This window comes from Lissotriton helveticus, chromosome 9, assembly GCF_964261635.1.
Source record: "Lissotriton helveticus chromosome 9, aLisHel1.1, whole genome shotgun sequence".
Classification (NCBI taxonomy): Eukaryota; Metazoa; Chordata; class Amphibia; order Caudata; family Salamandridae; genus Lissotriton; species Lissotriton helveticus.
In genome coordinates, this window is record NC_136070.1 from 1290850733 (window position 1) to 1290877581 (window position 26849).

Consider the following 26849-nt stretch of genomic DNA (forward strand, 5'->3'; position numbering starts at 1 on the left):
CATTTACCAATTGGTACTGGGCCACCTTATCACTCCCTGTACAGTATACCTTAGGTATCCAGGGCATAGGTGTACCCAGGGCCTACCGGGGGCTGCAGCATGTATTATGCCACCCCTGGCTGGCCACCCAAATCTGACACAACTGGCTGCACGACAGCTGGGGCAAGGTGGTGCAATCACCCTTTGCTTTAGATATAGTATTCCTATATCTAACCCTAAAATGGACACATAGTCACTCCTATGGCAGGCCTTATCAATCCTGAAGGCAGAGTGCTTGTAATTATGTGAGATGGCGCTCTGGCATGAGCTGAGCCCGTTTGCAGCTTGCGGAACCAAGTCCTTATAGCTGTTCCATGATAACGCTATACCATATACTCTTAAGTGCATTATAATCCTCGCGGTTAAATGCTAACTTTGGCATAGCATTATCAAAACATGTCGAGTAAGGTGTCATACGAATTGGAATACTAACCCCTCGCCAATTCTGGCGACGGGGTTAGCATTCCACCCTTCTAGAGGGACACGACATGTATGTAACTGTAAACGCCGGTTAAAGTTAACTCAAGCCTCAGCATCACAAAATGGATGCTGCCACCACAGACACAAGTCTGACCTCCTGCTGCTGGGAGTCCTTCCAGCGAGGGAGGCTCAGACAAAGGGTTTCCTGCCTTGGGAGGTGCTAGTACCATCCCAGACAGGATTTTGTGTATTAGGTAGGCTCAGGCTGAAAGGAATGAGACCTGCCTGGGGCACACAAGGTGCCCTGTGCATACACCGGTTCCAACCAGTTGCTGGGGCACTCCAGCCCCAGCTCTGGCGGGAAACTGGACAAAGGATAGGGGGTGTAACCAGCCCCCTTCCTGGTCCCACCCAGAGGAGGGACCTAGTCGTAGTGCAGCCCCCTTTAGCTGAATAAAGGTAGGAGCTGGTCCCATTCCAGATTAGATTACTCTTGACAACTTCCACGAAGAACTCTTGACCTTCGACCTCCTGAACATCAGAAGGCTGAAGAATCTCCCCTATGGTCAGGGAGTGACCATCCTGCTTCGCAGGCCACATCAAGCTCCTGTGCGGTTTGCTGCAAAGTCCTTCCATCCCGGAATCTGACGACCCAGCTCGACAAGACCCGGACCTCCAGACCTCTCTGACCTCTACCCACATCCACAGCACAGCTGGGACCCTTGGGTGCGACGAGCAACGTGTAGACGGCCATCTTGAAGAAACCTGCACAGCGCTTCCAGCACGACCCCTGAGGGTTCCTCAAGTGAGTGCATTGGGGACTGAGAAGCCCCACACCGACGCAGCTCCTGCACCAAAGACCAGCCCCCCAGCATCCTCGTGATCTGCGTGGGGCCCTTTTGCCTGGTTGCTGCCCTTCCTGTTGTCTGGTCACTTGCCGGCTGACTAGTGACCTCTGAGACGACGACCCGAAGATTTCGACGCTGCTAGTCTGGTCCCCCCAGACTGGCCCTTGCTTCCTTGTGAAAGAGAAGCACCCCGGACCCTCCTGGTCCACACCAGACGCCATCTTTGTTCCACCGCGTGGCTTGCATTAGCCAAGGCCTGTTGTCCAGATCGACGATCCGACACCGCCAACAGCAGCAGACTACGTGGGACAGCTCGTGCCTCCAGCCTGGTCGTGAAGAACAGCTCCTGGTCCGCGCAGCTACAGAGAGAAGCGACCCTTCCTTCACCTGAACGCGGCGACAGCCCCTGGTTCCCTCCTGGTTCCAGCACCGTCACTGGCTAGTGACCAAGACTCTGTCCCCTTCCTTTTCAGGACTTCCTTCTTCCTAGTTCCATCCTTGGAACCACCGGACTCCCCCATCTGGCTGCCTGCCAGCAACTTCTTGTTTCAGGCATCACCGGGATCCACACAGCAAACCCGACGCAACTTCAGCCCTATGCACCCGCAGCCTGTGGGTTAGGTAACTAAAGCTTCTAGGTGCTGAAGTCTGTGTCCACTATCCTAGTTCCAGGTCCATTTTTGTTTTCCCTCCATCCAGCCGGGTTCGTCCGGAATCCGTAACTTTGTAAACTGTAGCATCCATAGACGTTGGTACGCATCCCGCGTGAGAGTTTCCACTCTGCACGTGAGTCCCGTGGGCCTCCTGCTTCTTACTTACCTAGTTTGTAGCATAGTCCCAGCGATCCTCCAGCCTCTGGATCTCCTTACAGTATTTTCCTTCCTCGCATTCCATTGTTTTGAGTATATGGTTTGTCGTGCCCCTAAGGCACTTGTGTAGATATTGTGCGAACTCGTATTTCTTTTGTAGTATTGTCATGTGCTTAGCCCTCTAACCTCATAAAGAGCTCAGAGGTGTTGTTATTAATAAATATATCGTTTATTTTCATAACAACCTGTGTGGTGTCCTTTCATCTGGTATTCAAGGGGTTATATTGTGGTAAAACAGCTGGCTTCACATGCCAAAAGAGTGTAGCCTAAAGACTGCTTTTGTCCACGCTACTAGGATAGCTGGTCTATCAGGTTGACTTACAACCAATCACCATAAGGGTTGTTTGGACTGATACAAGGTGATCACTAGAATTAGTGAGCATCATATATCAGGCCAACTTCTCACATTGGTTTGCAGCAGTTGGGATTTGAGCTTGCTGTTGTTTTACCATGTATAATCTTGAGATATCATTTGAAAGATCACATAGGTACCTAGGTACATATAACAAGCTTAGAAATACTCTGAGTTCTACTGAACCAGCTGTTGTAGTGTAACAGGGCGTAGCACACCCTGACTACAACTCAAGCAAGGGATCAGTAGGTAAACCCATAGTGTAGGTAGGTGCATCACTTACACCACACTAGAAGCATGTCTACCCATGGAGAGTCCACAGAGACTCCCCTAGTGGCTAGTGACCCTCCACAGGTCCTTTCCAGATATGCAGCTCTCAGTTTCCAGGAGATGAGACAATTGTGTACCTCCAGGAAATTGAAACAGGGTTCTAACCCTACCACTCCTTTTCTGTTAGGTCTCTTAGAGACATATGATGCTAGAAAAGCTACTCATACAGATGGGAGTATGCCAGCCTTAGAAGGTACCCTTGGTGATCCTGACCTCCCTGAAACTGAAGAAGTAGAGGAGGAGGAGGAGGATGAAGAGGTTCTTTCTGAGGATGAGGCAGACAATGGTCCTGAGCTAGTCAGCAGACTTACTAGGGCCAACTTAGACCTACATAGGGAAGGATCTGGGAGACCCCCAGTACTGACCCTAAACAGGCCTAACTTTGGCGTTAGAAGAGATAGGTCTCATTCTAGGGACTCCAATAGATCGGTGCACTCTCATGCCTCTGCTCAGAGGAGAATGACTTCTCCCCAGAGGAGAATGACTTCCCCTCAGAGGAGAGAACATGAAGCAAGGATGAAACAGGCTAATCTGAGGATTCAGAGGGAAGAACTTGCCCTTGCCAAGGAGAAGCTTGCCTTTGCTAGAGAGCAACAGTTGAGTGGGGCAGTCCCCACTGGTGGCAGCAATATCCCTAAGGATAAAGACAGGAGTTTTGATACTAGACACCTGAGTAAGATAGTGCCCCCCTTTAAACAAGGGGATGACATCCACAAATGGATGACTGCTTTGGAGAGGGCCTGCACTGTCCAGTGCATCCCCCAGAGTCAGTGGGCAGCTATATTGTGGCTCTCCTTTGAAGGTAAAGGTAGAGATAAGCTCCTCACTACTAGAGCTGAGGATGCTAACAATTACCAAGTCCTGAAGAATACACTGATTGATGGGTTTGGCTAAACAACTGAACAGTACAGGTTGCTGTTCAGGGACACCCAGAAAATTCAGTCTCAGGATTGGGCTGACTTTGTTGATTGTGCCGCTAAGGCTTTTGAAGGCTGGTTACTGGGAAGTAAAGTTACTGATTACACAGGATTGTATAATCTAATTATGAGAGAACAAATCTTAAGTAATTGTCAGAATCAGTTGTTGCATCAGCACCTTATTGACTCAGATCTGACCTCTCCCCAAGAATTGGGAAAGAAGGCAGACAGATGGGTCAGGACAAGGGTCAAGCAGCAGAACCAGGGTGGTGGCCAAAAGAAAGCAGATCCCAAGGGTAATGAGAATAAGCAAAATGACCAGAAGTCTTCAACAGGGCCCCAACAACCTAAAGAGGGTGGGTCCCAGAATTCCCAAAAGAAGAAGAATATGGTCAGAAGAAACCATGGTGCCAATACTGTAAAAGTAATACTCACTGGTTTAGTGAGTGCACCGAGAAAGGCCCAACTCCTACCACTACTGCCCCTAAGGCACCTGCACCCCCTAGTACAGTACGTAGTGGTAGTAATCCTCCCAAGGCTATAGTGGGGTTAACCCTGGGAACTGAGGCGGGCTCTGACTTAGTCAGGACACCAACTCAGGCTGTTCTTGTTTGTACTGGGGACATGGATATGACCCCTACAATAAGTCCCAGTACTCTGGGCAAGGACAGGCAAACGCCTTTGATCAATGGAAAAATGGCTCAGGCCTACAGGGACACTTGTGCCAGTGTCACTATGGTGACACCAAACTTTGTGGACCCTGACCAGGTAATACTAGGTTCAGACTACCTGGTGACCACTGCTAGCAATGCCACTACCTCCCATAGTATGGCACTTGTTAATTTCTCCTGGGGAGGGGTAAATGGCCTCAAAAGGGTTGTTGTTAGTTCAGACCTCCCAGTGGACTGTCTTTTGGGCAATGATTTGGAATCCTCCTTATGGTCAGATGTGGAGTATAGGACTCATGTGGAAATGTTAGGTTTGTCAGCACATGTCCTTGCTGTGACTAGGTCACAGGCCAAGAAATGCCCAGCTGAACTAGTGCTGGATCCTGGAAGAATGGACCAGACACTACCCAAGAGAAAGAGCAGTAGGGGTAAGGTTGACCCTTCCCCCCTGCCTCAGGTAGAGGATCAGCTCTCACAGGAGACTGACCCCAAGACCCCAGAAGGAACTGTCCTAGACGAGCTTGAGCCTGAACAGGTTGAGTTTCTTGGGACAGGGGGACCTTCCAGGGCAGACTTGAGGCAGGCACAGTTAGACTGTTCCTCTCTTGAACCCCTCAGACAGCAGGCTGCTGCTGAGGCTGCAGGGAATGCTACAGGTGCCCATAAGGTATAGTGGGATGATGGACTCCTATACTCTGAGGCAAGAGACCCCAAGCCTGGTGCTACCAGGAGGCTGGTCATCCCCTTGTCTCTGAGAGGTTTCCTTCTCACCTTAGCCCATGAAATTCCCCTTGCAGGTCACTTAGGCCAGAACAAGACTTGGGACAGGCTTGCCCCACACTTTCACTGGCCTCATATGTCTGAGGACACTAAAGAGTTTTGTCGCTCCTGTATCACCTGCCAAGCCAGTGGCAAATCAGGTGGCACAACAAAGGCCCCCCTTATACCACTACCTGTGGTGGGGGTTCCCTTTGAAAGAGTGGGGATTGACATTGTTGGACCAATGGACCCCCCAACAGCATCTGGGCACAGATTTATACTGGTGGTAGTGGATCATGCCACCAGGTATCCAGAAGCTATTCCCCTTATGACCACTACAGCTCCTGTTGTGGCTAGGGCCCTGGTTGGAGTTTTCTCCAGAGTGGGGGTTCCTAAGGAGGTTGTCTCTGACAGAGGTGCAAATTTCATGTCAGGATACTTGACTGCTATGTGGAAGGAGTGTGGTGTAAATTACAAATTTACCTCACCCTATCACCCACAATGCAATGGGCTTGTTGAAAGATTCAACAGGACCCTCAAAGGGATGATAAAAGGGTTACCAGACAAGCTTAGGCGAAGATGGGGCATCCTTTTACCCTGCCTTCTGTTTGCTTACAGAGAGGTCCCACAGAAGGGGGTTGGTTACAGCCTTTTTGAGCTTTTGTTTGGACATCCTGTAAGAGGACCCCTATGTCTTGTGAAGGAAGGATGGGAGTTACCTCTCAAAAAGCCTAAACTTGACATAGTGGACTATGTACTTGGTCTCCGCTCCAGGATGGCAGAGTACATGGAGAAGGCATCTAAAAACCTGGAGGCCAGCCAAGAACTTCAAAAAGCTTGGAATGACCAAAAGGCTGTCCTAACTGTTTACCATGCAGGACAGAAGGTGTGGGTGTTGGAGCCAGTGACCCCAGCAGCTCTCCAAGACAAATGGTCTGGGCCCCACATCATCATTGAGCAGAAGGGAGAAGTCACCTACTTGGTGGACATGGGAACTCCCAGGAGCCCTCACAGAGTACTTCATGTGAATAGGCTCAAAGCATTTGTTGACAGGGAGGACATGGGCTTGCTCATGGCCACAGATGAGGGACAGGAGGAAGAGAGTGACCCTCTCCCAGTCCTGCTCACTCAGAACCCTGATGATGGGTCAGTAGATGGTGTAGTCTTTTCTGACAGCCTCTCTGAGCATCAGCAACAGGATTGTAAGCAAGTCCTTCAATCCTTCAGACAAATGTTTTCTCTGACCCCCAGTCAGACAAACTGGTGCACACATGAGGTGGACACTGGAGACAGTCTGCCTATAAAGAGTAAAATCTACAGGCAACCTGACCACGTCAGGGACTGCATAAAAACTGAAGTACAAAAGATGTTCGAATTGGGAGTCATTGAACCCTCAGAGAGCCCTTGGGCTAGTCCTGTAGTTCTAGTGGCTAAACCTCACACCCAGGATGGTAAGAGAGAGATGAGGTTTTGTGTAGACTACAGGGGTCTCAATGCTGTCACTAAGACAGATGCCCATCCAATACCAAGAGCAGATGAACTCATTGACAGATTGGCTTCTGCCAAGTTCTTGAGTACATTTGACCTGACAGCTGGTTATTGGCACATCAGGTTAGCGGAGGATGCCAAGGCCAAGACAGCATTTTCTACCCCAGGAGGACATTACCAATTTGTGGTGATGCCCTTTGGTTTGAAAAATGCCCCTGCCACTTTTCAAAGGTTGGTGAACCAAGTTCTCACTGGGTTGGATGACTTTTGTGAAGCATATCTAGATGATATTGCTGTCTTTAGCTCCACCTGGGAGGATCACCTGATCCACCTAAGGAAAGTTTTAGAGGCCCTGCAAAAGGCAGGCCTCGCTATCAAGGCTACTAAGTGCCAGATAGGGCAGAGTCAAGTTGTATACTTGGGCCACCTTGTAGGTGGAGGCCAAGTTCAACCTCTGGAGAGCAAGATACAGGCCATAAAGGACTGGGCTCCTCCAACCACCCAGACACAGGTCAGAGCTTTCTTGGGCCTGTCTGGTTATTACAGGAAATTTGTCAGAAATTATGGAACCATTGTGACTCCACTTAATGACCTGACAAGTAAGAAAATGCCAAAGAAAGTTCAGTGGACAGTTAGCTGTCAGAAGGCATTCGATGACCTAAAGCAGGCCATGTGCACTGCACCTATTCTCAAGAGTCCAGGCTACTCCAAACTTTTCATTGTTCAAACAGATGCTTCTGAGTTGGGTGTGGGAGCTGTTCTATCTCAGCTGAATATTGATGGACATGACCAGCCCATTGCTTTTATAAGCAGAAGGCTGACCCCTAGAGAGAAACGTTGGTCAGCTATTGAGAGGGAGGCCTTTGCTGTGGTTTGGGCCCTGGAGAAGTTGAGGCCATACTTGTTTGGTACTCACTTCAAGATTCAGACCGACCATAAGCCCCTCTTATGGCTAAATCAAATGAAGGGTGAAAACCCCAAACTTCTTAGGTGGTCCATTTCCCTACAGGGGATGGACTTTACAGTGGAGCACCGCCCAGGGACTGACCATGGTAATGCAGATGGTCTCTCCAGGTACTTCCACTTAGAGCAAGAAGACTCACCTGGTCAAGGTTAGTTTAATGTCCCTAAGTTTGGGGGGGGGGGTTATGTAGGAGAGTGGGGTCTGCAATCCCATGGCCACCCCAGATTTTTGCTTTTTGCTTCACTGATGTACGACTTTCCCTGGCTGTGGGCCTGCTAATCAGACCCACAGCCTAGCTGTTCTCTCTCTAAATTACAACCATGTACCCTGGGTGCATTTACCAATTGGTACTGGGCCACCTTATCAGTCCCTGTACAGTATACCTTAGGTATCCAGGGCATAGGTGTACCCAGGGCCTACCAGGGGTTGCAGCATGTATTATGCCACCCCTGGCTGGCCACCCAAATCTGACACAACTGGCTGCACGACAGCTGGGGCAAGGTGGTGTAATCACCCTTTGCTTTAGATATAGTATTCCTATATCTAACCCTACAATGGACACATATATTCCTATCAGTCACTCCTATGGCAGGCCTTATCAATCCTGAAGGCAGAGTGCTTGGAATTATGTGAGATGGCGCTCTGGCATGAGCTGAGCCCGTTTGCAGCTTGCGGAACCAAGTCCTTATAGCTGTTCCATGATAACGCTATACCATATACTCTTAAGTGCATTATAATCCTCGCGGTTAAATGCTAACTTTGGCATAGCATTATCAAAACATGTCGAGTAAGGTGTCATACGAATTGGAATACTAACCCCTCGCCAATTCTGGCGACGGGGTTAGCATTCCACCCTTCTAGAGGGACACGACATGTATGTAACTGTAAACCCCGGTTAAAGTTAACTCAAGCCTCAGCATCACAAAATGGATGCTGCCACCACAGACACAAGTCTGACCTCCTGCTGCTGGGAGTCCTTCCAGCGAGGGAGGCTCAGACAAAGGGTTTCCTGCCTTGGGAGGTGCTAGCACCACCCCAGACAGGATTTTGTGTATTAGGTAGGCTCAGGCTGAAAGGAATGAGACATGCCTGGGGCACACAAGGTGCCCTGTGCATACACCGGTTCCAACCAGTTGCTGGGGCACTCCAGCCCCAGCTCTGGCGGGAAACTGGACAAAGGATAGGGGGTGTAACCAGCCCCCTTCCTGGTCCCACCCAGAGGAGGGACCTAGTCGTAGTGCAGCCCCCTTTAGCTGAATAAAGGTAGGAGCTGGTCCCATTCCAGATTAGATTACTCTTGACAACTTCCACGAAGAACTCTTGACCTTCGACCTCCTGAACATCAGAAGACTGAAGAATCTCCCCTATGGTCAGGTAGTGACCATCCTGCTTCGCAGGCACCATCAAGCTCCTGTGCGGTTTGCTGCAAAGTCCTTCCATCCCGGAATCTGACGACCCAGCTCGACAAGACCCGGACCTCCAGACCTCTCTGACCTCTACCCACATCCACAGCACAGCTGGGACCCGTGGGTGCGACGAGCAACGTGGAGACGGCCATCTTGAAGAAACCTGCACAGCGCTTCCAGCACGACCCCTGAGGGTTCCTCAAGTGAGTGCATTGGGGACTGAGAAGCCCCACACCGACGCAGCTCCTGCACCAAAGACCAGCCCCCCAGCATCCTCGTGATCTGCGTGGGGCCCTTTTGCCTGGTTGCTGCCCTTCCTGTTGTCTGGTCACTTGCCGGCTGGCTAGTGACCTCTGAGACGACGACCTGAAGATTTCGACGCTGCTAGTCTGGTCCCCCAGACTCGCCCTTGCTTCTTTGTGAAAGAGAAGCACCCCGGACCCTCCTGGTCCACACCAGACGCCATCTTTGTTCCACCGCGTGGCTTGCATTAGGCAAGGCCTGTTGTCCAGATCGACGATCCGACACCGCCAACAGCAGCAGACTACGTGGGACAGCTCGTGCCTCCAGCCTGGTCGTGAAGAACAGCTCCTGGTCCGCGCAGCTACAGAGAGAAGCGACCCTTCCTTCACCTGAACGCGGCGACAGCCCCTGGTTCCCTCCTGGATCCAGCACCGTCACTGGCTAGTGACCAAGACTCTGTCCCCTTCCTTTTCAGGACTTCCTTCTTCCTAGTTCCATCCTTGGAACCACCGGACTCCCCCATCTGGCTGCCTGCCAGCAACTTCTTGTTTCAGGCATCACCGGGATCCACACAGCAAACCCGACGCAACTTCAGCCCTATGCACCCGCAGCCTGTGGGTTAGGTAACTAAAGCTTCTAGGTGCTGAAGTCTGTGTCCACTATCCTAGTGTCCAGGTCCACTATTGTTTTCCCTCCATCCAGCCGGGTTCGTCCGGAATCCGTAACTTTGTAAACTGTAGCATCCATAGACGTTGGTACTCATCCCGCGTGAGAGTTTCCACTCTGCACGTGAGTCCCGTGGGCCTCCTGCTCCTTACTTACCTAGTTTGTAGCGTAGTCCCAGCGATCCTCCAGCCTCTGTATCTCCTTACAGTATTTTCCTTCCTCGCATTCCATTGTTTTGAGTATATGGTTTGTCGTGCCCCTAAGGCACTTGTGTAGATATTGTGCGAACTCGTATTTCTTTTGTAGTATTGTCATGTGCTTAGCCCTCTGACCTCATAAAGAGCTCAGAGGTGTTGTTATTAATATTTCATTTCATTTCAAAAATCTTTATTTCGATCACGGATCATAAAAGATACAACAAAAACATACAAATTAAAAACTTATTAAACGAGGTGTGATCCAATATGATAAAATTGATTTAAATGTTAGATAAAACAGTGGGAAAAACCGCTGGAGGAGTCCATTATACCAGTCTTTTCATCATTCGAGTTCGGGTAAACCACAATGCAGTTAAAAATTTTGAAAGTGCAAAAACTACATAAGGGGAGAGGTCAGATTTTAGAACTCTATAAGCAATTCGAAAAGATCTGAATCCCAGGTTCCTGAGCATCGGAACTAGCCAATATTTTCTGCTTCGCTCATAACCCTTGCAGAAGAAGACCACGTGCATGTCGTCCTCCTTCGGGTGAGCACACATTGGGCAAGATGGTACAGTGGTGCACGCTGTCCAGGACGCTGTGAACGAAGCTAGAGGAAGACATCCATAGCGCCATTGTAGGAACAATTTCCTTGTTAATGCAGGGGAAATATTGTCCAGAGTTTTTTCGAGGGAATAGGTGTCTTTCATTTTCAGGAATGAATTTGTCAGGGACCCCTCACGAGAGTCGTTGAAGGCTCTGGTAAGCATCATGTCATTGTAGGCACTCGCGAGTACCTTTTTTGAGATCTTCGTGCATGAATTAGTGGGATCTGTCCATAGTTCCGGGAACCCCATTTCCTCGAGCCTTCCCTTGACATAGGTCAACCAAGGAATCTTCTTTATGTTCCCTAGTTCCAGGAATTCCTGAAGTTCCTCTCTATAAGTTACAAGATCTGGGCTGGACCACAAACGCCTCCAAAATTTTAGGGGTTTGAGTCCCAACTCCTCTGTTATAGGTTTAATACCCAAGTCTAATCTGAGTGGAAGTAATGGGGTACTCTGGGGAAGGGCAGCTACCTGTCTCAAAAATTTGTTCTCCGTGGCCTGTAACTTCGGATGTTGGGTGTAGCCCCACAACTCGCCCCCGTAAGTAACCCCTGCCCTAGCTTGTGTTTTGTATATATGAATAATTGGGGTGAGTGGTCGATAGCTTGATTTGTTTGCCAGGCGCAAAGTGCCACCCGCCAACTGTGCCAGTTTGATGGTCGCTTTGGCCTGGTGCGACGACCAGGTTAAATGTTCATTTATGGTAATGCCCAAGTATTCGATATTGTGGACCCGTTCTAGTTGGACCATTCCTAGCTTTGGAGGGGCTCTATTTCGGGGGTTGGGATTTAAAATCATGAATTTGGTTTTTTGGGGATTGACTTCCAGTCCCCGCTCAGAACAGAAGTCTAGGAAGCCATCCAAAATACGTTGAATCCCCATCGGGGATTTAGACAGCAACAGGGTGTCGTCCGCAAACATAATTGCAGGCACCCTGTTGCCAGTCAACTTTGGGGCATCAGAGTTAGCAATCCTGTTAAGGTGGGCAACTACCCCGTTCACAAAGATACAAAACAGGGTAGGTGCGAGCACACAACCCTGTCTTACACCTCTGCGAACGGGGAACCTTTCGGTTAGTTTGCCACCTTTGCCACACCTAACGCGGGCGTAGTTGTTAGAATGGAGTCTCATCAGGATTGCCAAAATATCCTCTGGGACTTTCAGCTCTTTCATGACACTCCACAGCCTTGCTCTAGGAACCAGATCGAAGGCGGCACGTAGGTCTACAAAGATGGTATATAGACTGCCGCCCTCGATTACCGCTGTTTTCCAATAGAGCAGTTGTAACCTGAATATTTGGTCTGTAGTAGATACACCCTCCCGAAATCCTGCCTGGTATGGGGACAGGATATCCATTTCATGGATCCACACTTGCAAACGATTTAAGATCAGTCTGCCAAAAAGTTTTTGGGATATATCTATCAGACTGATAGGACGATAGTTGGATGGGAGCAGAGGGGATCCCTTTTTATAAATTGGGACTACCTCTGCTCCCATCCAAGTATCGGGGACAGTCATTCCCCCCTGGATAGCATTGAATATAAGTGTGAGGTACGGTGCCCAAATCCCTGGTTCCTGTTTGAACAGGTCCCCCGGGACCCCATCCAATCCCGGTGCTTTTCCAGCAGCTAGACCTTTAATGGCCTCCCTCACCTCTTTTTCGGTGAATGAGGCCCCCAAAGGGGTAGGTGTAGTCAAAAATATCTCGCTACTAGGATCCCCACCCCCCTCTGCATACAGCGCTTCAAAGTGGGCCTGCCATACTGAGGGGGCTATATTGGGCTCAAGTGCTGGAGATAACTCAGTCGTGCCATTCGCTACTACCCGCCAGAATTTGCGTGAGTCTCTGGTTGATAGTGCTTTCACGAGATTCTCCCAATAATCGTGGTCCCATTCCGCCTTAGCATTCGCTAGAAGGGACTTGTACTTATTTCTCCTGTCCCGGATTTCTTCCCTGCTAAGGCGTCCCTTGATGGCAGATAGCAAATGGGCCTTAGCCTTCCTACACGTGGCATTATACCACGAGGTCTTTGGCTTATAACCCTTCCTTTTCGTAGAGGATGTGAACAAGTCTTGGTCAAGGGAGTCTGTAATGTTTTTATGTATTGTTGCTAGTTCTCCTCTAGTTACTTCATCTAGGTCTTTAATGCCTAGGTCAAAGGCACACTCTAGTAATGGAATTAGCCTTTCATAGAGGCAGGGTATTTTGTCTATACTACTAGCCAGCTTCTCCCACTTGACTTTCCTGCGATTATTTTCAAGTAGGAGGCCAGACTTGTCACGGCCAGATCCCTGTAATGGGTCCTGGTTCCTAGGGAGGGAATAAGTCAGTTCCAGTGAATTATGGTCGCTGTCCGTTCTTGGGCACACTTTGAAGTCGATTATTGCTGGCCACATGAAAGTTTTGACCATAATATAGTCTAGTCGGGATTCACTACCGGGTTTGTTGTAAGTCGGGTTACTTGGTGTATCCGAATTACAGCGCCCATTACATGCCCTAAGACCGAGATTAAGAGTAAGGGCATTTATTTGTAGGGCTAGGGGAGTCCAAGCCTTTGGAGGTGGTGCCGCCGACTCAGGTATGAGCCAGCTGGAGTCTTCATCTAGGGAGGGACCATCGCGTAATCCGGGCAGAGGTTCATAATGGGAGTTGAAATCGCCCCCGATTAGACAGGGGAGATCACACGGGATGCCCTCTAGAAACTTGGCTAACTCATCTATAGTGGGCGACTCGTTATGCATTTTGGTCGGCCTAGAGTAGATATTAATGACTAGGAGCTTCGATGCGTCAGGCCATTCTAGTAGGACGGCCAACAGATCGTCGGAGGCGGTCTCCAAATCGGAGGCTTGGCAGCCTAGATCCGTTGCTATCCCTATCATTAATCCCCCAGATGGTCTCCCCTTTCCCCCCCACTTGGCTGTTTTGGAGAAAGAAGCAAAGCCAGGTAGGTCTATTGCTTCTCGCGCCCAGGTTTCTTGTAAGAGTATTAAGTTTTTGGAACTAAGATAGAAGCCCCACTCTGGGCAGTCTAATTTACTGGAGAGCCCAGCCACATTCCACGAAATTACAGTTATATGTGGTACTTGAGCGCGGGGCGGGCTCGCAGCCATATCGTTGGGTTCCTGATGGACCCTATATGTTGGAGAGGGATGTGTGGAGCCCAATGGGCTAGTAGCAATTGGTGGGGAAGGATTTGTCATAGCTGACGTCTGGATCGGTTCATCTAAGCTTGTTGTCAATGTATCCTTCAACCCATGAAATGAATTTGGGGGTGGAGGCCTCCATTGGTGGGGAGTAGTCTTGAGGGGAGATAAGTCTCCAGACCTCCCGAGTCAATCCACCTCCTCCAGGCAGCCGAACCTATTGGAAGTGGGAGCCCCTTGCCACCAATTAAGTTGATTTTGTCCAACAAAACTATGTGTCGATCGACTAGCGTTCCTAACAGTGGACCATGACCCCTCACGCACTAGTTGTTGTCTAGGAGGATAGAAAAAGGTGAGAGGCCTCACCACTATTGTGGAATTGGCCTCAAAGGATGGCCCTGCACATAGATACTGGGCTGTGTGGGGATCAGAAAATGATACCACCACACAGTCGCCGGCTATGGACTTGTGCGTACGGCCAATCCAAGGGACTCTCCGAACCATAAGTATACTACTTCTTTGATGGTCGGGGAGTTGTTTGTTGGAATTAAGCCAGTGGATGACTTTATTTTTTAGAGAGAAATCATTCTCCTGGGATTGTTGATCCAACTCTGGAACACCGGCTAGAATAATAACGTACGACCCTGCTTCTGGCGGGAGGTCGATAAACCCTCCGCGGAAGTTGTGGCGACTAGCCTGACGTGTTGGGTTATGTACCAAGGGTGGCCTAGGGGGGTGGTTAGCTGGTGCCCTGGAGACAGTGTTCGACCTGTGTGCTGTTTTATGCGGGTGAAAGGGTTTAGGTACTACTGGGCTAGAGGTAGGTACAGTAGTATTGGCGATGGTGGTGCGGGGTTTTGGAATGGGTTTGGATGTGAATAGGGTCGCAGGAATGCTTTGGGCTGGTTGTAAAATAGATTGAGCGGATTCTGTTTCTTTGGGCTGGTGAGTGGGTTCAGTTACAGATGTAAGCTTAGCATCCATTTCCTTAAGGCTCAAGCTGGCTAGAGTGACTATGGTCCTATCCATTTCAAGGAGGTTATTCTCTATACGAGAAAGCCTCAATTCCAGGGGGGAAAGTAGCTGCTTTAACGTACCCCAGACTAGTTGGAGGAATTCGCTATCACCCTCCCTGTCGTGCACGGGTCCACTCACCCGGCCCTCCAAAATATTTGTACTGTTCTGACTAGGAGAGATGATAGGAATATCATCTTCCACCAAACTAGGTATTTCCGGAGTAGCTTCCCCATTAAGAACACTGTGAGTCGGTTTGGGGTTAACATTTTTCACCCCAGGAGAACCCATGGACCGTCTACTATTAAAAAACTTTAACCTTGCTATTCTAGCTTTTTTCCTAGCGTGTATAGTTCTCGCAAGGCATTTCTTTTTATATGCTGCGGCTTTCTTAGCACTACAATGGCTGGCTGCTAGCATTGCTTTGGGAGGGGGAAAGGAGCCCGCGATACTAAATAGAGGGGCAGGGCCAGTATTTTGTAGCACTGGATTAGGTTGGGAAATAGGAGGGGAATGTAAAGGAATAGTAGGGGGGGCAGGATGCATTACTGCCGTTGTTATCAGAGGCCGTGGAGCGGCAGAACGATCGGGGGTACGGGCAGATGCAATATTCCCCAGGGAAGATTTTTTGGAGCTAGCAATGTGCGCTGACAACCTTCGTGCAGCGTCAAGTTCTAAAGAGACCTTGTGCTGCATTTTGCTGATTTCCTCATCAATAGCCAAATTGGTTTTGACTAGGAAATCATCTATGGATCTATTGGAATTGCTAGCAGCCATGAGGGTTTTGCTCCGGCTACCCCGTGAACACATATTACAGAATACAAGTCAATAAATAAATATACACACAACAATAAAACTGTAAGATGTGCCTAAAAAGACTAGACTCATAAAAGGGGGGTGGCCCAGCCCAGCCCTCTTGGTCCTCGAACGGCCTCAAACGGCCCAGTCTTTGCCCTGTCTTCGCCCGGGCTGCGTCCCGCGCTGCGGGAGTGCTGAGACAATAAGTAGGTGGACGAGTGTAAAGGGGGGCGTGGCAGCAGGGAGAGCGGACCGGAAGTTGGAAAGTGGTCTTGCAGGGACTCCTGGGCAATGGAGTCCCCTGCACGCTCGCAGCCCCGCTGACCGCACTCACCCGATGGCCAGCAACAGTCCTTCCCCAAACGACCCGGTATCCTGCGGGGCGAAGCGGCACCCGCGAAGCGGGTGCGGCAAGAAGTGGTTGAAGTCCTGCAGTTGCCGCGGTGGTTCAAGAATACAGCCAAAGTGCTTCCGTGCTCAAGAAATGCGTCCCACAGAAGGAAAGGTGAGAAGGGCTATTAAGGCTGCTGAGGCTGCTGAGGGGCGGGGGGCGGCAGCAGGGAGAGCGGACCGGAAGTTGGAAAGTGGTCTTGCAGGGACTCCTGGGCAATGGAGTCCCCTGCACGCTCGCAGCCCCGCTGACCGCACTCACCCGATAGCCAGCAACAGTCCTTCCCCAAACGACCCGGTATCCTGCGGGGCGAAGCAGCACCCGCGAAGCGGGTGCGGCAAGAAGTGGTTGAAGTCCTGCAGTTGCCGCGGTGGTTCAAGAATACAGCCAAAGTGCTTCCGTGCTCAAGAAATGCGTCCCACAGAAGGAAAGGTGAGAAGGGCTATTAAGGCTGCTGAGGCTGCTGAGGGGCGGGGGGCGGCAGCAGGGAGACCGGACCGGAAGTTGGAAAGTGGTCTTGCAGGGACTCCTGGGCAATGGAGTCCCCTGCACGCTCGCAGCCCCGCTGACCGCACTCACCCGATAGCCAGCAACAGTCCTTCCCCAAACGACCCGGTATCCTGCGGGGCGAAGCGGCACCCGCGAAGCGGGTGCGGCAAGAAGTGGTTGAAGTCCTGCAGTTGCCGCGGTGGTTCAAGAATACAGCCAAAGTGCTTCCGTGCTCAAGAAATGCGTCCCACAGAAGGAAAGGTGAGAAGGGCTATTAAGGCTGCTGAGGCTGCTGAGGGGCGGGGGGCGGCAGCAGGGAGAGCGGACCGGAAGTTGGAAAGTGGTCTTGCAGGGACTCCTGGGCAATGGAGTCCCCTGCACGCTCGCAGCCCCGCTGACCGCACTCACCCGATAGCCAGCAACAGTCCTTCCCCAAACGACCCGGTATCCTGCGGGGCGAAGCGGCACCCGCGAAGCGGGTGCGGCAAGAAGTGGTTGAAGTCCTGCAGTTGCCGCGGTGGTTCAAGAATACAGCCAAAGTGCTTCCGTGCTCAAGAAATGCGTCCCACAGAAGGAAAGGTGAGAAGGGCTATTAAGGCTGCTGAGGCTGCTGAGGGGCGGGGGGCGGCAGCAGGGAGAGCGGACCGGAAGTTGGAAAGTGGTCTTGCAGGGACTCCTGGGCAATGGAGTCCCCTGCACGCTCGCAGCCCCGCTGACCGCACTCCCCCGATAGCCAGCAACAGTCCTTCCCCAAACGACCCGGTATCCTGCGGGGCGAAGCGGCACCCGCGAAGCGGGTGCGGCAAGAAGTGGTTGAAGTCCTGCAGTTGCCGCGGTGGTTCAAGAATACAGCCAAAGTGCTTCCGTGCTCAAGAAATGCGTCCCACAGAAGGAAAGGTGAGAAGGGCTATTAAGGCTGCTGAGGCTGCTGAGGGGCGGGGGGCGGCAGCAGGGAGAGCGGACCGGAAGTTGGAAAGTGGTCTTGCAGGGACTCCTGGGCAATGGAGTCCCCTGCACGCTCGCAGCCCCGCTGACCGCACTCACCCGATAGCCAGCAACAGTCCTTCCCCAAACGACCCGGTATCCTGCGGGGCGAAGCGGCACCCGCGAAGCGGGTGCGGCAAGAAGTGGTTGAAGTCCTGCAGTTGCCGCGGTGGTTCAAGAATACAGCCAAAGTGCTTCCGTGCTCAAGAAATGCGTTATTAATAAATATATCATTTATTTTCATAACAACCTGTGTGGTGTCCTTTCATCTGGTATTCAAGGGGTTATATTGTGGTAAAACAGCTGGCTTCACATGCCAAAAGAGTTTAGCCTAAAGACTGCTTTTGTCCAGGCTACTAGGATAGCTGGTCTATCAGGTTGACTTACAACCAATCACCATAAGGGTTGTTTGGACTGATACAAGGTGATCACTAGAATTAGTGAGCATCATATATCAGGCCAACTTCTCACAATCTTGGCAGCCAGGCGTCCCTCCACTAAAACGGTATACGCCTGCAGGTGGAATAAATTTGTGGCATGGTGCACAGCAAAGGCTGTGGATCCTCTTTCTGCCCCTCTTTCAGAGGTCCCTCTATTTCTCCTCTCTTTGGCCCAGCAGGGCTCTGCTCTGGGCACTATCAAGGGCTATCTCTCGGCCATTTCAGCCTTTTTACGGCTTCCAGATCAGCCTTCCCTTTTCAAGTCCCCCGTTGTAAATAGATTCTTAAAAGGCATTACTCATCTTTTCCCTCCTGTTCCTTTCATAATGCCTCAGTGGGACTTGAATCTAGTTCTGACTTATCTGATGTGTGCTCCTTTTGAGCCACTTCACAACTGCCCTCTTCGTCTTCTCACTTTAAAGACTGCTTTCCTGGTTGCCATCACCTCTGCCAGAAGAGTGAGTGAGCAACACTCTTTCTTCTAAACCTCCTTTTCTCTCTGTCCATTCGGACAAAGTTGTTCTACGGACTTGTCCATCTTTTCTGCCAAAGGTTGTCACTGCCTTTCACATTGGGCAGACCATTACTTTACCCACCTTCTTTCCACCTCTGCATCCTTCTAAAGAAGAAAAGAGACTCCATCATCTGGACCCAAAACGTGCACTATCATTATACCTTAACCGCACACAACACTGCCAGGTGGATAACCAGCTCTTTGTTTGCTACGTGGGTGCCAAGGAAGGTCGGGCGGTGCACAAGCTGACCATCTCTCGATGGGTCGTTCTGTGCATTAAGGCTTGTTATTCTTTGGCTAAAAAGGAGATTCCGGTGGGGCTACACGCCCATTCTACTAGGGCGACGGTAGCCACTACTGCTTTGGGACTGTGAGTTCCCATGCATGACATCTGCAAGCAGCTCCGTGGGCCTCACGGCACACGTTTACCAAGCATTACTGCCTGGACAGCCAAGTCCGGAGGGACGGCTTCTTTGGCTGTTCTGTTCTCCAGGATTTTCTGGTGTGATCTTGGTTCGCAGACCCACCACCACGGTTGGTATTGCTGGGGTATGTATTCTAAGGTAAAGAATCTATCACTACATGTTTCTTTCAGATGCACAAGTTACTTACCATCAGTAATAATATATCTGTAAGAAACATTAGTAGTGATAGATTCCTTACCACCCCACCCATCTTCCCCGTTCTGCGAACTGATTTCTAGGGTTAAGGTCATCCCTTTCAGGGCCCTAGTTTCATGGCATCAGTGGTCAGTTTCTTGCATGGCTCTGCGTTCCTGGCACGGAAAGTCACGTACAGAACTGACGTCAGGGCGTGTCTAAGTAGCTCCAGCGACATCATCCTGAGCCAACGATGCACGTGGAGCCGCACGATGATACCTACTGATGCGCAGGGGTACTGCTGATGAAAACTTTCCGGATCTAGTCTGACGCCTGGGGGTAATGCTAAGGTAAGGAATATATCACTACTAATGTTTCTTACAGATATATGGTTACTGAAGGTAAGTAACTTGTGCATTGACTCCCAGTGTCTGTTTTAATCGATGCATGGCTTCGAACTTTGATGCATTGTTGCTGCCAGCACCAGAGTGTGGTTCCTGTTTAGCGTATTGACCATGGCTTTCAGCACAGGCTCCTGGGTTCCGTTGCAGCACGTCAGAAGATCCGCTTCATCAGGAGTTTAGAGCACCCACGTCACCAAAGTCTGTGACACACTGCTCCATCTCCAATGCATTACCTACCTCAGTGCTTTTGGGTTTTCAACGCATCGACCCTGGGCACTGTTTTTTCCTCATCGACGTTGCCCAGCAGTAAGGAACCGAGGCCACGTCTCTGGACAGTATAGTAAGGAACCGACGCATCACCTTCCAGTATAGTAAGGAACCGACGCATCACCTCCTCTGCGTAGCAGTACGGAACTGATCCATCACCTCCCATGGCTGTAAGCAACCAACGCATGAACTCTGGGAGTAAGAAACGGCGCATCACTTTGCTATTCCGGCACCTCACGTCCCCTGTGCCTGGTTTGTGTTTGAATTTTGACGCGCCCGATATACTCTGTGCCACAAAAAAAAAACACATCTATAGATATCTACGGACTGAACGTATTTAACATTTGAAAAGTGAGATCTTTACTTGTGTATGTTGGGTTTTTGTAGTTTTGGTCTTGTTCTATCCAGATAAATGTTGGCTATTTTTCTAAATGTGTGTGAGCTTGTGTTGTGGTGTTTTTAATGTGTGTACATCCAAGCTTTACACGCTGCCTGTGAGACGAGCCTGAGTGCTCGTGCCGAGCTACCAATGGGATGGGTCGGGCTTATCTTATGTGTGGGACTCCAGTTCGGTTGGTAAAAGCAATAAACACATTGTGTACAGTAGTATTTATTTTCCTTTCTTTGCTCCTCGTTCACGCCCCGGTGCCTGACGTAACACTGAGCATGCGCACTGGACGTAACCCCTCCGTGGGCTGTGATGTTTCGAGCATGCGCATTGCGCCCATACTCTTAATTCCGGGTATGCGCAGTGCGCTGATACGCTCTCATGTTGGTGTTCGAGCATGCGCACTAGACAGGCACTGCTAGTAATTCCAGCGCGCGCAGTGTGCTGACAGTATCCTGAGGCCGGGTTTCTGAGCATGCGCAGTGTGCGGTGTTCCGAGCATGCCTAGTGTGTTAATAGTTGCATCCAGGCCTGCTGCGCACGCGCATTGAGCCCACACTATCCTGCTGCTGCCGCTCAGCGTATCAGCTGCCGCCCAGGGTGTCCTGAGGCCGCTCACGCGCAGCTGTTCGGATGTGACGACAGCCTGACGCTCTGCGCGTGCGCACTGTGCGGATACTATCCTCATTGCCCTGCGCAATGTGCAGTTGCTCAGGGCGGGTGTCCTGCGCATGGGCAGGGAGCTGACACTATGCTGCTGCTCGCGCCATCCAGAGTACGCTCATAAATTAATCCCCCCGGTTCGTACGCATGCACAGTATGAACTTTTCGGTGTTCTGCGCATGCGCAGTGTGCTGACACCTCGAAGCCGTGTTCTGCGCATGCTCAGTGTGCTGGTAGACATTCCCTGGTGTCCTGCGCATGCGCACTGCTCCTGTGTACTCCTCGTCCACAGCAGGCTCTGTCCCGGATTCCACCGCTCTCTCTCGGGTCCGCCGCCGCCTCCTCCGCCCCTCGCAGCCCCTGCAGCCGGACACTACCGGGGAGAAGCCGCAGCGGAGCGGGGTCATGTCCCGGCGGGGCCCGGACGAGGTGAGTGAGTGAGGAGTGAGTGAGTGAGGAGTGAGTGCCACCCTGTGAGTGAGTGCCACCCTGTGAGTGAGGAGTGAGTGCCGCCCTGTGAGTGAGGAGTGAGTGCCACCCTGTGAGTGAGTGAGTGCCGCCCTGTGAGTGAGGAGTGAGTGCCGCCCTGTGAGTGAGTGCCACCCTGTGAGTGAGGAGTGAGTGAGTGAGTGCCACCCTGTGAGTGAGTGAGTGCCGTCCTGTAACTGAGTGAGTAAGTGCCGCCCTGTGAGTGATGAGTGAGTGAGGAGTGAGTGCCACCCTGTGAGTGAGTGCCGCCCTGTGAGTGAGGAGTGCCGCCCTGTGAGTGAGTGCCACCCTGTGAGTGAGGAGTGAGTGAGTGAGTGAGGAGTGAGTGCCACCCTGTGAGTGAGTGCCGCCCTGTGAGTGAGGAGTGAGTGAGTGAGGAGTGAGTGCCACCCTGTGAGTGAGTGCCGCCCTGTGAGTGAGGAGTGAGTGCCGCCCTGTGAGTGAGTGCCACCCTGTGAGTGAGGAGTGAGTGAGTGAGTGCCACCCTGTGAGTGAGTGAGTGCCATCCTGTAACTGAGTGAGTGAGTGCCGCCCTGTGAGTGATGAGTGAGTGAGTGAGGAGTGAGTGCCACCCTGTGAGTGAGTGCCGCCCTGTGAGTGAGGAGTGAGTGCCGCCCTGTGAGTGAGTGCCACCCTGTGAGTGAGGAGTGAGTGAGTGAGTGCCGTCCTGTAACTGAGTGAGTGAGTGCCGCCCTGTGAGTGAGTGAGTGAGGAGTGAGTGCCACCCTGTGAGTGAGTGCCGCCCTGTGAGTGAGGAGTGAGTGCCGCCCTGTGAGTGAGTGCCACCCTGTGAGTGAGGAGTGAGTGAGTGAGTGCCACCCTGTGAGTGAGTGAGTGCCATCCTGTAACTGAGTGAGTGCTGCCCTGTGAGTGATGAGTGAGTGAGTGAGGAGTGAGTGCCACCCTGTGAGTGAGTGCCGCCCTGTGAGGGAGTGAGTGAGTGAGGGGGTGAGTGCCACCCTGTGAGTGAGTGAGTGCCGTCCTGTAACTGAGTGAGTGAGTGAGTGAGGAGTGAGTGCCACCCTGTGAGTGAGGAGTGAGTGAGGAGTGAGTGCCACCCTGTGAGTGAGTGCCGCCCTGTGAGTGAGGAGTGCCGTCCTGTAACTGAGTGAGTGAGGAGTGCCACCCTGTGAGTGAGTGAGTGCTGTCCTGTAACTGAGTGAGTGAGTGAGGAGTGAGTGCCACCCTGTGAGTGAGTGCCGCCCTGTGAGTGAGGAGTGAGTGCCGCCCTGTGAGTGAGTGCCACCCTGTGAGTGAGGAGTGAGTGAGTGAGTGCCACCCTGTGAGTGAGTGAGTGCCGTCCTGTAACTGAGTGAGTGAGTGCCGCCCTGTGAGTGATGAGTGAGTGAGTGAGGAGTGAGTGCCACCCTGTGAGTGAGTGCCGCCCTGTGAGTGAGGAGTGAGTGCCGCCCTGTGAGTGAGTGCCACCCTGTGAGGAGTGAGTGAGTGCCACCCTGTGAGTGAGTGAGTGCCGTCCTGTAACTGAGTGAGTGAGTGCCGCCCTGTGAGTGATGAGTGAGTGAGTGCCACCCTGTGAGTGAGTGCCACCCTGTGAGTGAGTGCCGCCCTGTGAGTGAGGAGTGAGTGCCGCCCTGTGAGTGAGTGCCACCCTGTGAGTGAGGAGTGAGTGAGTGAGTGCCACCCTGTGAGTGAGTGCCGTCCTGTAACTGAGTGAGTGAGTGCCGCCCTGTGAGTGATGAGTGAGTGAGTGAGGAGTGAGTGCCACCCTGTGAGTGAGTGCCGCCCTGTGAGTGAGGAGTGAGTGAGTGTGTGCCGCCCTGTGAGTGAGTGAGTGCCGTCCTGTAACTGAGTGCCGCCCTGTGAGTGAGTGAGTGACGCCTTGTGAGTGAGTGCCGTCCTGTGAGTGAGTGAGTGCCGCCCTGTAACTGAGTGAGTGAGTGCCGTCCTGTCTGTGAGTGAGTGCCACCCTGTGAGTGAGGAGTGAGTGCCGCCCTGTGAGTGAGTGCCACCCTGTGAGTGAGGAGTGAGTGAGTGCCGCCTTGTGAGTGAGTGAGTGCCGTCCTGTAACTGAGTGAGTGAGTGAGTGCCGCCCTGTGAGTGAGTGAGTGCCGCCTTGTGAGTGAGTGCCACCCTGTGAGTAAGTGCCGCCCTGTGAGTGAGGAGTGAGTGAGTGAGTGCCGCCTTGTGAGTGAGTGAGTGCCGTCCTGTAGCTGAGTGAGTGAGTGTCGCCCTGTGAGTGAGTGAGTGAGTGAGTGACGCCTTGTGAGTGAGTGCCGTCCTGTGAGTGAGTGAGTGCCGCCCTGTAACTGAGTGAGTGCCGTCCTGTGAGTGAGTGAGTGCCACCCTGTGAGTGAGTGCCACCCTGTGAGTGAGGAGTGAGTGCTGCCCTGTGAGTGAGTGCCACCCTGTGAGTGAGGAGTGAGTGAGTGCCACCCTGTGAGTGAGTGCTGTCCTGTGAGTGAGTGCCGCCCTGTGAGTGATGAGTGAGTGAGTGAGGAGTGAGTGCCACCCTGTGAGTGAGTGCCGCCCTGTGAGTGAGGAGTGAGTGCCGCCCTGTGAGTGAGTGCCACCCTGTGAGTGAGGAGTGAGTGAGTGAGTGCCACCCTGTGAGTGAGTGAGTGCCGTCCTGTAACTGAGTGAGTGAGTGCCGCCCTGTGAGTGATGAGTGAGTGAGTGAGGAGTTAGTGCCACCCTGTGAGTGAGTGCCGCCCTGTGAGTGAGGAGTGAGTGCCGCCCTGTGAGTGAGTGAGTGCCGTCCTGTAACTGAGTGAGTGAGTGTCGCCCTGTGAGTGAGTGAGTGAGTGAGTGACGCCTTGTGAGTGAGTGCCGTCCTGTGAGTGAGTGAGTGCCGCCCTGTAACTGAGTGAGTGCCGTCCTGTGAGTGAGTGAGTGCCACCCTGTGAGTGAGGAGTGAGTGAGTGCTGCCCTGTGAGTGAGTGAGTGCCGCCCTGTGAGTGAGTGAGTGCCGCCCTGTGAGTGATGAGTGAGTGAGTGAGGAGTGAGTGCCACCCTATGAGTGAGTGCCGCCCTGTGAGTGAGGAGTGAGTGCCGCCCTGTGAGTGAGTGCCGCCCTGTGAGTGAGGAGTGAGTGAGTGAGTGCCGCCTTGTGAGTGAGTGAGTGCCGTCCTGTAACTGAGTGAGTGAGTGAGTGCCGCCCTGTGAGTGAGTGAGTGCCGCCTTGTGAGTGAGTGCCACCCTGTGAGTGAGTGCCGCCCTGTGAGTGAGGAGTGAGTGAGTGAGTGCCACCTTGTGAGTGAGTGAGTGCCGTCCTGTAACTGAGTGAGTGAGTGAGTGTCGCCCTGTGAGTGAGTGAGTGAGTGACGCCTTGTGAGTGAGTGCCGTCCTGTGAGTGAGTGAGTGCCGCCCTGTAACTGAGTGAGTGAGTGCCGTCCTGTGAGTGAGTGAGTGCCACCCTGTGAGTGAGTGCCACCCTGTGAGTGAGGAGTGAGTGCCGCCCTGTGAGTGAGTGCCACCCTGTGAGTGAGGAGTGAGTGAGTGCCACCCTGTGAGTGAGTGAGTGCCGTCCTGTGAGTGAGTGAGTGCCACCCTGTGAGTGATGAGTGAGTGAGTGAGGAGTGAGTGCCACCCTGTGAGTGAGTGCCGCCCTGTGAGTGAGGAGTGAGTGCCGCCCTGTGAGTGCCACCCTGTGAGTGAGGAGTGAGTGAGTGAGTGCCACCCTGTGAGTGAGTGCCGCCCTGTGAGTGAGGAGTGAGTGCCGCCCTGTGAGTGAGTGAGTGCCGTCCTGTAACTGAGTGAGTGAGTGTCGCCCTGTGAGTGAGTGAGTGAGTGAGTGACGCCTTGTGAGTGAGTGCCGTCCTGTGAGTGAGTGAGTGCCGCCCTGTAACTGAGTGAGTGCCATCCTGTGAGTGAGTGAGTGCCGCCCTGTGAGTGAGGAGTGAGTGAGTGCCGCCCTGTGAGTGAGTGAGTGCCGCCCTGTGAGTGAGTGAGTGCCGCGCTGTGAGTGATGAGTGAGTGAGTGAGTGAGGAGTGAGTGCCACCCTGTGAGTGAGTGCCGCCCTGTGAGTGAGGAGTGAGTGCCGCCCTGTGAGTGAGTGCCGCCCTGTGAGTGAGGAGTGAGTGAGTGAGTGCCGCCTTGTGAGTGAGTGAGTGCCGTCCTGTAACTGAGTGAGTGAGTGAGTGCCGCCCTGTGAGTGAGTGAGTGCCGCCTTGTGAGTGAGTGCCACCCTGTGAGTGAGGAGTGAGTGCCGCCCTGTGAGTGCCACCCTGTGAGTGAGTGAGTGCCACCCTGTGAGTGAGTGAGTGCTGCCCTGTGAGTGAGTGACTGCCGCCCTGTGAGTGATGAGTGAGTGAGTGAGGAGTGAGTGCCACCCTGTGAGTGAGTGCCACCCTGTGAGTGAGGAGTGAGTGAGTGAGTGCCACCCTGTGAGTGAGTGAGTGCCGTCCTGTAACTGAGTGAGTGAGTGCCGCCCTGTGAGTGATGAGTGAGTGAGTGAGGAGTGAGTGCCACCCTGTGAGTGAGTGCCGCCCTGTGAGTGAGGAGTGAGGGCCACCCTGTGAGTGAGTGAGTGCCGCCCTGTGAGGGAGTGTTGCCCTGTGAGTGAGTGCCACCCTGTGAGTGAGTGAGTGCCGTCCTGTAACTGAGTGAGTGAGTGCCGCCCTGTGAGTGATGAGTGAGTGAGTGAGGAGTGAGTGCCACCCTGTGAGTGAGTGCCGCCCTGTGAGTGAGGAGTGAGTGCCGCCCTGTGAGTGAGTGCCACCCTGTGAGTGAGGAGTGAGTGAGTGAGTGCCACCCTGTGAGTGAGTGAGTGCCGTCCTGTAACTGAGTGAGTGCCGCCCTGTGAGTGATGAGTGAGTGAGTGCCACCCTGTGAGTGAGTGCCACCCTGTGAGTGAGTGCCGCCCTGTGAGTGAGGAGTGAGTGCCGCCCTGTGAGTGAGTGCCACCCTGTGAGTGAGGAGTGAGTGAGTGAGTGCCACCCTGTGAGTGAGTGCCGTCCTGTAACTGAGTGAGTGAGTGCCGTCCTGTAACTGAGTGAGTGAGTGCCGCCCTGTGAGTGATGAGTGAGTGAGTGAGGAGTGAGTGCCACCCTGTGAGTGAGTGCCGCCCTGTGAGTGAGGAGTGAGGGCCACCCTGTGAGTGAGTGAGTGCCGCCCTGTGAGTGAGTGTTGCCCTGTGAGTGAGTGCCACCCTGTGAGTGACGAGTGAGTGAGTTAGGAGTGCCGCCCTGGGAGTGAGATGTTATAAAAAGGGTGGTCGATTACAAAACAATTAAACATTCCATTACTTAAACATAAAGGTACACACGCAAAGTAAGTATCATTTAGACTGCATTTAATTCAACTATTCGCAATGGTTTCCTACAGTTTCGCATATATTATATTTCATATTCATACAATACATGGTAAATTACGTACAATTCTTCAATTAGTGCTCGGTGATTGTCAGAGAAGAAAGGAAATTTAAAGGAGGGTAGGGTGTGTTTGTAAAAGAATAAGGGACAAAGAAAAGGAATTGTGTCCTATAAACAATTCTGTCTTATTCACAGAGCATTTCCAGTCATGTTACAGATC

General features: G+C 52.3%; 1 protein-coding gene across 3 annotated transcripts in view; it reads left to right on the forward strand.

The window, feature by feature from the left end:
* Positions 1-21027: 21027 nt before the first annotated feature.
* LOC144782515 (uncharacterized) overlaps positions 21028-26849 on the forward strand; it is a 116067-nt gene continuing 110245 nt past the window's right edge. The window contains exon 1 of one of the 3 annotated variants that reach the window (XM_078661918.1): positions 21028-21298. In XM_078661918.1, the coding sequence (XP_078518044.1) occupies positions 21128-21298 (171 nt within the window). In that variant the 5' untranslated portion in view covers positions 21028-21127. The remainder of the gene's footprint in view (positions 21299-26849) is intronic. The other 2 variants (XM_078661919.1, XM_078661920.1) reach the window with 2 other exon arrangements.